The 14,043-nt window shown below is 29.5% G+C and overlaps 1 protein-coding gene across 1 annotated transcript; it reads left to right on the top strand.

Annotated features, from left to right (window-relative positions):
• The first annotated feature begins 810 nt into the window (after positions 1–810).
• LOC114397332 lies at positions 811–13,672 on the top strand. The gene is made up of 5 exons (XM_028359397.1): positions 811–897; positions 3,626–3,924; positions 4,013–4,097; positions 6,439–6,488; positions 13,317–13,672. The coding sequence occupies exons 1-5, from the start codon at positions 811–813 to the stop codon at positions 13,426–13,428; spliced, it is 633 nt and encodes a 210-aa protein (XP_028215198.1). The 3' UTR covers positions 13,429–13,672.
• The last annotated feature ends 371 nt before the right edge of the window (positions 13,673–14,043 follow it).

Below are 14,043 nucleotides of genomic sequence, written 5' to 3'. Positions count from 1 at the left end.
TATGATATGCTCTATCTTATTCTTATTAATGGTTTGTTACACTAATACAATCTGAGTTACTTATTAACTATATTTTATTATATATTAGTTTAATAAGAGGGAATTGAGTTAAAAGATAATAGAATATGATATTTGGCTTTCTCTCTTCCCTCTATTTAATCACTATTCTGTTGTCGTTATCATTTCAGTTATCATTAGTATTATCATTACCACCTTACCGTTACTATAATCACAACCACTACCACTAATATCACTATCATTATTTAAAAGTAAAACAATGATATTATCTTGTATGTACTAAATATTAGATAAGATTATAATGTATCTTATTTTTATCTTATCATATTTTTATTCCACTTTAATGTTTTATCATATGACATTTTATCATATCATATTATAATTACCAAATAAATTCTTAAGATATTAGAGTCGGAGACAAAATTATAGGGACTAAAATCAATTTTAATAAAAAAGTAACGCTCTTAAAATTTACCTAATTTTTTATACAATCATAATATTTTAATGAAATTATAAAAATTTACTTTTTGTTGTTTTATGAAATTATAAATTGTGGGATGATATTTAATTTTTTACACTATCATAATATCTTCAAAACATCTATACTATCTATTTATTTTGAAGAATATATATATATATATATATATATAATTTATTTTTTGTTATAGCAAAATAGAATTTTATGAGTTAAATTAATTTTTCAAATATTTTTAAATTTTTATAGATTATATGTGTATTAAAAATTTAAAATATCCATCTAAAATGTTATATAATTTATATTCACGTAAAAGAATGTCTGTTTTGGCTAGCATGATTGATTGGATAGATTATAGATTAGAACCGTTAATGTATGTTTTTGGAGTTGTGCTCATCTTCCTCGTACACGTGTGCTACAAGACCTTCTCTTACTTAGTTTTTTAATTCTAGAAGTAACAACTTAATAAAAGGCAACTTATACTCAGAAGATATCTATATCAATATACAAAGAGGATTTTATTTTGTGTAATTGTTTTTGGTCTTCATAATTTTAGATTATTTTATCCTTAATAATACTAAAGTAGTAATAATAATTAATCTGTTTTAATCTTTATTTTTTTTTTAGAATTCTTTTGTGCATTTATTTTACCCTCTACTTCTATTTCTATACTATCTTTCCTCAAATAACACAGTCTAACCTTTACCACGTAACCGCAGGCCACTTCTTTCTTCGAACATTTCAAATTAATAACAATACTCAAATTGAATATCATGTTCCAATTTTATAATTTCTTTTATTACTTCAAGTTTCTACATGTAACATCTTTCTTTCCATCAATTTTTTTTCTCTTCTCCATCTTTAACTTTCTCTTTCGTGTATAATTCTGTCAGGTATAAATTTTGTTTACATGATGTTTAAAAATTCATTTTCATTTTGATTATTACATTTGGAAGGATGAAATTCAACATGACACACAACATAGGAAAGACATGGTTGTAATTCATGCAACAATACTTTGTCTTGCATCCAAAGCATTCAAAGTCTTTTTCTTGATCTTCTTCTTTTTTCTTTTTTAGAAAAAGAAACATGTTATTAATGAATTGTTTTTGAGTTTTTCAGGTGTTACATTTGTAGTCAAATTCTGGAGTAGAATGATCAATAATTTCATATGTATCCAAGTAATAATATCAATTATTTTATATCAAATGATTTTTTCTTTATCTTATTAATATATTATAAGTTTTTTGTTTTTTTAAAAAAATTATCTTTGTACCTTTATGGGAAGGAACTCATGAGAATATATAATTTTCTAATATTTCAAGATGGTAGAGAGAAATTAAAAGATACAAGGTAAGTAAAAAAAAAAACCTATTATATTTTATAGACTTTTTAACTTTCTTCTTGTGTTTTATTTTTATTTGTTGGAATTTTAGAGGATCCTTATAAAATACCAACACTACTAAAAAAATGAGTTTTAACATCGTTATATTAACATCGGTTACTTGAAAACCGATGTCGTTAAGCACTTACAACATCGGTTTTCAGATAACCGATGTTAAAATGCTTAACAATATCGATTTTCAAATAATCGATGTTAAAATCACACTAAATTCAGTTTTAGCATGAGTTATTTGAAAACTGATGTTGTAAGTGCTTAATGATATCAGTTTTCAAATAATCGATGTTAATATAAACTCTCCTTCTTTAATTATTTATATTTTAAAAAAAATCATATATTGAGTTATTAATTATATTTTAATTTTAAAAAATATAATAATTAATAAACAATAACAAATTCAAAAGGTAAGCATTTAAAAATTAAACTAAATTTTTAAAATAAATTCTGTAATTTTAATTTTATTATTTCATAATTATCATTTAAATATAATACACATTTATATAAATTATTGCATATTAGTTCATTTGAAAATAAAATAAAAACTATTTTTAATAATAGAGTTTAACTTTTATGGAATTTTTATAGAATGTTGGTAAAAATAATTATATCGTAAAAAAATTAAAATTTATTATTAATATATTTTATTTAATTATTATAAAAATAAAAAAATTAGTTTTTTTCTTCTTTAAAAGGTTATAGTTTTCAATACTTTTAGTTTCTTTGATTTTTCTGAGTTCTTGACTTTGAAATTAATATATAAATTTAATTTTCTTTCAAATATTTTAAATTAAATTTAATTATTTATTCCTTTTAAATTATAAATCTCAATATATTGCATAAAATAAAAAATAAAAAATAATTTATAATTTTATTTAAATATAACAATTTGTAGAGTGCCTGAAAAATTATGCTAGTGTGACTATAATTAGTCTTAATTAAATTTGGACTAAGGGTCAGTCCTTTTTTCTCTTATTAATTTATTCTTGCTACTGTAACTCATGGAATATAGTACATATAATTCTTGCACAATTAGTATATTTGATGGAAAGAGGAAGACAATATGAAAATAAATCTATAAAATAAATAGGACAAAAATAAGCTATTCTCATCTGGCTGATGCTACCCCTTTGCATCGCTCACTTAAATTTTGAAATATACATACATATATATATATATATATATAAGAAGAAGGTAAACAATTTAAATTATAACATGAAGTTTTTTTATTGATAACTTCTTATAAAAAAATTAAAATTCAATTTAAAATATAACTAAAAAGGAATAAATGATTAAAAATATAAAACATACAAATAAAATAATAAAATAAACACCATTTTAGATGAGTGAGAGAAAGGTTTTTGTTATTTATAGATATAATGTATGAAATGTATATATAGAGAAAAGATCAGAAAAATACTAAAAATGTTTAATTGAGAAAATAAATAAATTGAAAACTTTATCTTCCTTTTATATTATGATTATATTTTTTTATTGATATGAAACTCAACGAGTATTATAATATTTTAATTATAATATAGAAATATATTAATGTTTATTAATTTATGCATACTTGTATGTTTTTAACTGAAACATAATTTCGTTTTTAACCTTTAATTTTTTTGTTAACTTTTAAAATTTTAAAACTCTTAACCATTAAATTCTTTTTAAAACATAAACTTTTATTGTGCACGTTATTCAAGAGAAAACAAATCAAACGTTTTCGCATTTAGAGTTTTTATTTTAAATTTTATTTACGAAACAAAAAACAGGGAAGATGTGGTGTTAGTAGACACCAGTCACACTCACACCACACTGGTCTATTTGCATTGCTTAGGGTTTTGGAGTGCATTCGAATACCTGAGCACAAGGGGAAGAAGTGGTCAACGTTCTCGTTGGTTCTGTGGGTGCTTTTCTTCCTCACACTCATCCTCATCCTGCTCCTTGCTCTCGGCATTGTTTATCTTCCAACTACCGATGACGATTTTCCAACCACGGATCTCAGCGCCTTCAGGCGCAAGACCTCTCAAAGGTGCTATTATATAAATTCACTCTGCTCCGTTTGGTTTTGATTTAGTTTAAAATGTGTTTAATCTTTTCCTAATTTTTGTTTCACGAAGTGGTGAGAGTTTGGTGGAAAACTCGGAGCAGTGGACCGAGATTCTCTCCTGGGAGCCAAGAGCGTTCATCTATCACAATTGTCTGGTCAGTTTTCGTAATCTTCTTATGGATCTGCCTCTTCTTGTTTTTTTGTTTTTTTATTATTGCATATAGCTAGAATTTATGCGTCTGAGTATTTTAAGCTTTTGTTTGATGCAAAATGGTGTTTATAGGTCGTGAAATTTTTGTCGAATCATTGAGATTAGGAATATTTTGTTCCTTCCGTGTTTTCTGGATGATTAAATTGTTCGAGTGTAGGATAAGGTGGTAAATCTATAATGCTGCGTTGTTTCAAGGAAAATTGTGGAGTTCAAATTGAATTTTCTGTAAGCATAGGTTTGGTTCATGGACTGGATTATATATTTTGTTCCTTGAGTGTTTTTCTAGATGATTAAATCGTTCAAATTTGGAATACAGTGCTAAATCTATAATGTTGTGTGCCTGCATCCATATCAGGGAAAATTGTGGAGTTCAAATTGAAATTTCTGTAAGCATAGATTAGGCTTAGGGACTGAATTTTGTTATGAACGTGGTTCTTTTGTATGGTTCGTGGTGAGATGCCAGCCACATTATCATAATTTTATTACAAATGTAATCCTATAATTATAAGAACTAAAAATAGAACAAGAACCATTGGATGCAAGAAATTAATGTACCTAGTGTAGTTAAATTTATATTGGAGTAGATTATTTTCTCATAAATCAATACCCACAATACATTACATATAAATCAATATATAGACGCGACACGCCTAATCTCGTTCTGTACTGCGTTCTTGGGTACATACATGGCAACGTGAATTATGTTACCAAGAGAAAAAAACTGTTTAAACTAATTAGACATTATTTTCAGAAGAAGAAGAAAATACCTTACTCATCACTACTTTTATATTAAAAGAGAATATATTTAGCAATTGGTAATTTGGGGTGAACATGTTGAATAGCTTTAGGCACGAACACCACTATTTTCCAATGTTACCAATATAGCATCTGACTTATGTGAGCATTTATTTTGACAATGATAATAGGAGGGAAACTTTTCACCATTAACTGTATTGTATATGAGGGGACATCATAAATAAATAGCACAACAAGTTAGCAGTCTTTACTTATGGCTTCGTTTTTATGTTATTTTTTGATCATTGGTATTTTGGTATGAACACCAATGAGATACAGTCCAATGTTTCTCAAAAGCTATTACAAAGCAATAATTATACACTGTCACTAGAGTCTAGATATGTATATCTCTTAGTATAAGATTAAAATGTGAAATCATAATAAAATGGATATTAGCATTGGTTTTTAATTGGTAAAAAAAACAATAATAAGAATTGGCACCCGTGTGTGAGGTATTATTTTCTTTTGGAAGCAAAATATGTACATAATGGGGAAGGTTTAGTTATTGTGTGTGTATGTGACTTGTCTTTTGATCTTGTAGGCTATACTTGATTCAACAGGTTCCTTAGTTGAGTTTGCTTGTGAAGTGGAAATAACAGAGTAGGTGCTCGGCATCCTTTTCATATGAAAATAAAAAATCTTATATACATATCCCCTTTTCCATCTGAAATTCTTTCTCATGTATGTCACTTGGTTTAAATAATTTTATTTATTTGTTGTAGGTGTGAATGACTTCTAGATGGTCGTTTCTATATAGAGGTGAAAATTTAACTGATTTATCCATGTACTTATATATACTTCATTGCTCTAGTTATAATACTTTATTATTGAAGATGAAATTTGAAAAAAAAAATTGTCTTTCTCTCAAATTTCATCTTTGTTGGCAGGATTTCTTTTAGTTTTTCTTTCTCTATTTTCTAAGAACATTTCTCTGGTGTGATTCTCCGTATGACAGGAGATTCACAAAATATAAAAAAAAATTCTCCTATCTTTAATATGCTTCTTTTCCAAATCTAGAAACCACAAGGTCTAGGATTTTTTGACTTGAAATAGAGACAAGGAACAAATATTTGACTGAAAAACTTGCTTAGGAGGGTAAAAATATTTTTGTTATGATATTGATTGTCTACATTGTTCTCACATGGTAAAAATATTGTCCCAATCATTTTCTGACAATTTTGATAAATCCAGAAAACAATTTTTTGAAACTTATAACTATTTCTTGTTTATATCATATGTGCTTGCCAGAAGGACTTGAGAATGTTGTGGACAATTGACAACTTGTACAAGTTCACTCTAAGAGTCAGTTGTAATGGTGTTCATTTCTCATTTTATTTTGTCACTGATGGGCTAGTGTTAGTGGTCCTAGGATACTTTTGAGGCTCCTAAGAATTTTCTATTTTAACCTGGATTCTATTAAAATAGACTTGGTTTTTCTTTAATTTTATTTTAAATTTTTTCAATGTTTAAGAAAGTGTTGTTACATGCAGATTGAAAGTCGTAGGAGATTTCATATCATCCGTTCCTGGGATCAAGATGGGTGAGTTGTCTCTGGGTCTTTCATGGAAATATGGCTTTATTCTTCTGTGGATTTATTTTTAATCTTTATTTTTTTTGTTAATCCTTTTGTGGATTTATTTTACTTTTCACTTCTATTTTACACTATCTTCCCTCAAATATCACACATCTAACCTCTTAACGTAACTGCATATTACTTTTTTTCAAACATATACTTTCTTCAAACTAATAACAATACTCAAATTGAATACCATGTTCCCATTTTATAATTTCTTTTATTACTTCAAGTTTATACATGTAACATATTTCTTTCCATCTACTTTTTTTTTCCTATTCTCCATCTTTACCTTTCTATTTCGTGTATAGTTCTTTAGGGTATAAATTTTCTTTACGTGGTGTTTAAAAATTCATTTTGATTACATTTGGAAGGATAGAATTAAACATGACACACACCATAGGAAAGATGTGATTGTAATTCGTGCTACGTTGTCTTGAATCCAAAGCATTCAAAGTCTTTTTCTTGATCTTCTTTTTTTCTTTTTTAGAAAAAGAAACATGTTATTAATTAATTGTTTTTGAGTTTTTCAGGTGTTACATTTGTAGTCAAATTCTCCTAGTAGAATGATCAATAATCTCATATGCATGCAAGTAATAATATCAATCATTTTATATCAAATGATTTTGTCTTTATCTCATTCACATACTATAAGTTTTTTGTTTTATGAAAAAAATTATCTTTGTACCTTTAGGGAAAGGAAGTCATGAGAATATATAATTTTCTAATATTCCAGGATTGTAAAAAATGTATGGTATGGTGTTGGCAAAATACTATTTGATCTAAAGAGAAAAATTAGAAGATACAAGCTAAGTAAAAAACACCTCTTATATTTTAGACTTTTTAACTTTCTTCTTGTACTTTATTTTTATTTACTTACTGTATTGTTTCTTCTTAAGTGTTTTTATAGGTAAAGAAGAAAAAATCTAATGATTTTTACCTTATCTCATTCACATGCTATAAGTTTTTTTAATTACATTTTTATTATTGTTGTACCTTAGGACAATAATGATGAGAGTACATAATTTTCTAATATTACAGGAGGTAAAAAGTTGTACGTGTTGTATTGACAAAGACTCTTTGATCTGAAGAGAAAAATGAGAAGAAATAAGATAAACAAAGTAAAAAAAATATTTTACATTTTATAGATTTTTTAATTATTTTTTATTTTGTACTATTTTTTTACTTTATTGTTTCTTCTAAGTATTCTTACAAGTAAAGAATAAAAAATCTAATAATTTTTGCCTTATCTCATATTATAAGCTTCTTTTTTTTTATTATCTTTGTGCCTTTGGGAAACGGAAGCCATGAGAATATATGTTTTTCTAATATTCAAGGATGGTAAAAATATGTTTGGTGTTGGGTTGACAGTCTTTGATCTAAAGAGAGAATAAAAAAAGAATAGACAAAGTGAACTGTAGGGATTCAATCAATCAACCTAATTTGATTCTAACAGACAATCATCAATCCTAATCACATGTTTTTTATCCATGTAGAGAGAAATTACTGCATAAAGATGAATAAAACCTCATCAAATTATAATATCACTAATGGTATCTACACAATTAGTCTTTCAGGACATATATGCCCTTAGCCATAATTTTATATTGATTAGACAACTCTAATATTTTGGCTAATAAAATAATGGCCTTAACTCATTCAATTATGTGATATATATATATATATATATATATATATATATATATATATATATATATATCCTTACAATCCTTATGGATCTGTTAGACTTTATGAACTCAAAATTTGTCATTACATGCCTTGAGCATATTTCAAAAATTTTGTCCATTGATTACATCCGCACGTAAAACCAAAACAGTTTTCATTGTATCAATCACAACTAAACCCATCAATGATCACTAATGCTGACAAAATCAAATGACATAGACCCATCATGAAATGTGTAGCATGAAAATTACGTGAAGGTGGCTTGTACACGTTTAATTTCAACTAATCCTACTTTACCTCAATGAGATCATTTAATAACCTTAATGTACAAAGTGTAATAACTGAATAATAAAACACATACACACACACACACGCACACACACACACACACACACACATAACCAAATATATCTAAAAGACAATGTATGCATACATAAAATCTAACATAAAACATAAAATACATAAAAGTGACTAACTCCCACTAAACTAAAGATTCCTCAAATTGTAAAACACCTATGTGAGCAACATGGTCTTGAAAGGCCTTGGGTGGAAGTCCCTTAGTAAGAGGATTTACTATAATGGAGTTTGTCCCTAAGTGTTCTATGGAAATTTGTATACTCTGTCCCCTTTCCTTAACAACTAGAAACTTGATGTCAATATGCTTCGATTTGGTCGAGCTCCTTAGAATACAATACAACTGATTTATTGTCACAATATAGCTTAAGTAGTCTTTCAATTCCTTCAACAATTTGCAGCCTTGTGACAAAATTTCTCATCCATATTCCATGATTTGATGTCTCATAGCATGCCACAAATTCTGCCGCCATAGTGGATGAAGTAGTAAGGGTTTGCTTGGCACTTTGCCAAGAAACTGCACCACCGGCTAACATGAAAATGTAACCCAAAGTGGATCTCAAACTATCTAGGCATCCTGCAAAATCCAAGTCAGAATACCCAGTGATCTCCAACTGATCTGACCTTTTGTATGTGAGCATATAATACTTTGTTCTCTTCAAATACCTCATAACTTTTTTGGCTACTTTCCAATGATCCATTCCTAGATTGCTTAAATATCCACCTAATACTCCAACTATGTATGCTATATCCGGACACATACATACTTGGGCATACATCAAACTCCCTATAATTGATGCATAGGGAATCTTCTGTATTTCCTGAATTTCCAAATTTCCTTTTGGGCACTGTTTGAGATTGAACTTGTCTCCCTTAGCAACTAGAGTATCCTCGAATTTACATTCCTACATGCCAAACCTTTTAATTACCTTTTCGATATAGCTCCTTTATGATAATCCTAGAATACCTTGAGATCGATCTCGGTGTATTTGAATTCCTAATACAAAGGAGGCATCACCAAGATGTTTCATTTCGAAGTTTCTTGATAGAAATCTCTTGGTTTCGTGCAACATGCCTATATCATTAATGGCAACAGTATGTCATCAAAATATACGACCAGGAAAATATACTTGCTCCCACTGAATATTCATCTTGAAACCAAATGAGAGAATTACTTGATGAAATTTGTGGTACCATTGACGAGATATTTGTTTTAGCCCATAAATGGATTTTGTCAATTTGCAAACCATATTCTTTGGGTCTCCTGACACAAAGTTTTCTGGTTGCCTCATATTAATTGTCTCATCAATGTTGCCATTGAGAAATTTCGTCTTGATGTCTATTTGATGAAGCTCTAAATCATAATGTGCAATAAGAGCCATGATTGTCCTAAAAGAGTCTTTCGATAAAACTGGAGAGAAAGTCTCTTTAAAGTCAATCCCTTCCTTTTGGGTATAGCCCTTCGCCACAAGACAAGTCTTATACCTCTCCGTATTACCTTTGGAATCCCGCTTGGTCTTAAATATCCATTTGCAACCAATAGGTCTCACACCTTCTGGTAATGGGACAAGTTCCCAAACCTTGTCTTGCATGAACTTATACTCCTAATTCATTGGTTCAATCCACTTTTTTAAGTTGGAATCTTGCATGGCTTGATGGAAGTTGACTGAGTCATCTTCCATCATACCATTATTTTCCTCATGTTCCTGGAGAAATATTGTGACACCCTCTACCCCGACATATAAGTAAATAAAATATATAAAAAATATTGGTAATCAAATTCACACGGGTAAAAGGTTCACATTCACTTCACTATTATCAATTAAAACTTATTAAAAAAAAATATATTCAGCTCGAAACAAGGCCGTCAAAATTTACAAAAATATTTTGTTAAATCAGTGAGATAAAATAAAGTAGACTAACATTATGCAATTAATATAAAACTTATGCCCTACTGTCACATCCTATCAGAGCATTGTGTCCCGATGTCCTTCAGCACAAGGTTCCTTTAAGCACTTCACCTAGCCATCTGCTCCCCCGAACACAAGGTTCAAGATCATCACATGATCCAAACACAAACAACAAACCGGGAGTGAGTTATCACATTCCTAACTACTAGAGAGAAACAAAACAACATATAGTAGCCAAATACAATTTACTTAGCATATCTCACATTATTTCATCACTTTGTCATTCAAAATTCACTTTTCAATCATCAATCACAATACACAAGAATCACACACTCCGATCAAGACATAATAACACATCAATTTCATAATGAACAATTAACAAGCGCATGAGACAGTTATGCTAAGACTCAAGCCTATATGCAATGTGGTACCATGTCAGTGAAAAACCACCTTGGGGCGCTTAGGAGTACATAACAAGACACACCACACAATGGGTTTGTCAGGTCACTCTCACTAAGTAAGATCATAGGGAGACCAGTCAGGGTCACGATGTTTTGCAAGAATGCTCCAACCATATGGGATCAGCATAGACTTAAAGGAGCACTCAAACCCGAAGACCCCCAAGGCCTACACTCCGAAGAGTCCGTTAGGGCCTCTCCCTCCTGATTCAGGTCCAACCCCTAAAATCATTTTAGCACACAGACACTGCTAGTGAATTATACAATACCCACGACCTCACACTCGTGTCTTAAACGCGTACAACATATTGCGCTACAATTTAACACTGGTTCCTAAATAGGAACCTACACTTTCTCTTTAACACTGGTTCCTAAATAGGAAACCTACACTTTCTCTTTAACACTACGCATTTACACTTTTCTCAAGATAACACTGGTCGGATTATTGTACAATTCACAGCTTACAACACAAATAATGTCACATTAAGAATTAATCACACATTTATTCATAACCAAAACTCATTCACAATTTCACATCTCATAATGTCACAATCCACAATTCAACACCTGTTCTACTTTACACTTTTACTCAATCTCAATAACAATATTATAATCTCAAGGCAACATATTATTCCACTATTCATCACATATTTCATTTATAAGCACTGTTCATGAATTATACAATACCACGATCTCACACTCATGTTTCAAACATGTTTAACACAATTGCACTACAATTTAACACTGGTTCCTAACTAGGAACCTACACTTTCTCTTTAACACTGCGCATAAACACTGGTTGAGTTATTGTATAATTCATAGCTCATGATATAATTAATGTAACATCAAGTGTTAAACACATTTACTTATTTACAATCGAATATCATGTCCACACTTTAACATCTCATAACATCACATCAACCATCTCATAACATTCCTAATGATATTCATAAGGTACAACATACACATGTTCATCAAATTTAACCATAATATTCTCAAACTCCAACACTTAATAATTTTTAGAATCATACTATAACACTCCACAATATTATTTACATAAATTATTAATATAAATAACAACTTCTATATATATATAAGCTAGCATACATCATATTGAATCACAAATTACAAAGTAAGCTTTCAATGCACAAATTCTAAATAATTATATGAACACTTTGGTCAATTTCAATTATGATATTAACTTTTTAAATTATATATAAAAACCTAAACAGCAAGAAAAAGAGAAAATACAAAATCAATATCTCTCTCTAAATTTCTCCTTTATTTCATCAATTCATATAATTAGAAAAAGTACTCAATTTATAGGGTTCACGCTCAACACAATAGCATATCAATTCCACAACAATTGGTTTGTCAAACATATATAATTCATTGTAATAATTATAAGGATAAAATAAAAATTGCAAAAACACCCCAAAACCCATTCCAATTGATATCTCTAAGGATTCCTACACATGTTCTCACTAATTCCCAATTGTGAATAACTCATCCCTTACCTCTAAGCGGGCTCACGTGTCTTCAGCCAGCGATAGCAGCATCTCTAGCGGTTCTCTGAGATTCCTCCAATTTATTTCCTCTAGCTGCTCCGATAGAATTCTCAAACGTTAGAGAGACGGAGAAGAGATTGAAACCTTCACTTGTACTGTCTCCATGCGATTCCTTTTTCTACCTCCAAGAATATTATCTCGACAATCCCAACGGTGGAAGTGTGCGCAATTGAATTTCGAACAACATATCAAAATTTAATGAAAATCCAACGGTTAACGAAACCGAGATCGTAGTTTTACCGAGACAGTTTTGGGTTTCTGCGGGAAATTAAAATGCTACAATGCGAAGGGTTTTCCTCTAAGCTCAGATATGATTTTGAAATTCCCAACGGTGAGAATGTTCGAAATTGGATTGTGAACATGGTACAAACATTTCACGACGATCCAACGGTGAACGAGTCCAAGATCGTTGTTTTTTCTGAGACAGGTTTGGTGGACTGCGGAAAAAAGAAAGGGTTTTGAGAGAAGGAGGGGAAAAACGAAAATGAGGTGAAAAAGAGGCACCTGACTTAACATAACTATTTATACCTAGGGTATTCAGCCTATTATTTGCTCTATATTTATTTATTTATTTATTTTATAAAAACAAACTCTATTTTATTTTCTAACAAATAAATGAAATACCCTTTTTATTTTCTCTCAAATTATTATTTTAATCAATAATTATATCTCCTTATTTATTTATTTATAAAATCTCATCATTTTTCTAAAACTCTATTTATTTATAAATAACAATCCTTTTTAATCTAGATTACAAAAATTGGGATGTTACAAATATCACATAATCATCTGGAATAACATTTCTTCTTTCTCTTGTAGATCTCCGCAAAAGTATTGGCTCATGAAGCATAGGTTCTTGAGGATCTTGAGTTTGTTCTTCATGAACAACCAAATTATCTTGAGTGGGAGATTCAATAACAATATCTTGTAGAGGTTCTGAATTTGCTTTATCAAAAGAACCTGTATGAATCGGTTTTGGAATTGTTACTGATTCTTCTTCTAGCACAAAGTCTCTAATCTTATTCTTCCCCCCAAACTCAATATCCTCAAAGAATGTGGCAGTTCCCGTCTCAAAAATTGTCTTTAATTTGGTATCATAAAATTTATAGCCCCTGGATCTTTTAGAATAACCAATACAGTAGTTACTCACTGTTCAGGAGTCCAATTTCCTTTCATTTGGCTTATAAGGCCTTGCCTCAGCTGGATATCCCCATACATGAAAATGTTTCAGACTAGGCTTTCGCCCAACCCAAATCTCATAAGGTGCTTTGGCAGCTGCCTTGGTTGGCACTCTTGTTGGATCAAGTGGCCTCGAAATAATTAAGAAGGAGGGGTTGAATTAATTATTAATGTGCCTTGACTAATTAAAAATTTATCCTTCTTAATATTACTAGATTCAATTAGGCTTTACTACTAAGTTATGAGAAAGAAAATAACATAAACAATAACTTAGACAAAAGTAAAGCAAAAATAAAAACTACACAGTGGAAAGATAAAGAGTGTAGGGAAGAAGAAGACAAACAAAAGATTTATACTGGTTCGGCAA

Source organism: Glycine soja, chromosome 18 (genome assembly GCF_004193775.1).
Source record: "Glycine soja cultivar W05 chromosome 18, ASM419377v2, whole genome shotgun sequence".
NCBI classification, from domain to species: Eukaryota; Viridiplantae; Streptophyta; class Magnoliopsida; order Fabales; family Fabaceae; genus Glycine; species Glycine soja.
Note: the sequence above shows the minus strand (reverse complement) of the source record. Positions and strands in the feature narration are given on the sequence as shown.

What these genes read in the sequence shown, in the direction of transcription:
- LOC114397332 (XM_028359397.1), top strand. Translation starts at nt 811, where the DNA reads ATGTCTGTTTTGGCTAGCATGATTGATTGGATAGATTATAGATTAGAA. An exon ending in GAGTTGTGCTCATCTTCCTC is followed by an intron (nt 898 to 3,625) that starts GTACACGTGTGC and finishes TTTCGCATTTAG; the next exon opens with AGTTTTTATTTTAAATTTTA. An exon ending in CGTTCCTGGGATCAAGATGG is followed by an intron (nt 6,489 to 13,316) that starts GTGAGTTGTCTC and finishes TTTCTCTTGTAG; the next exon opens with ATCTCCGCAAAAGTATTGGC.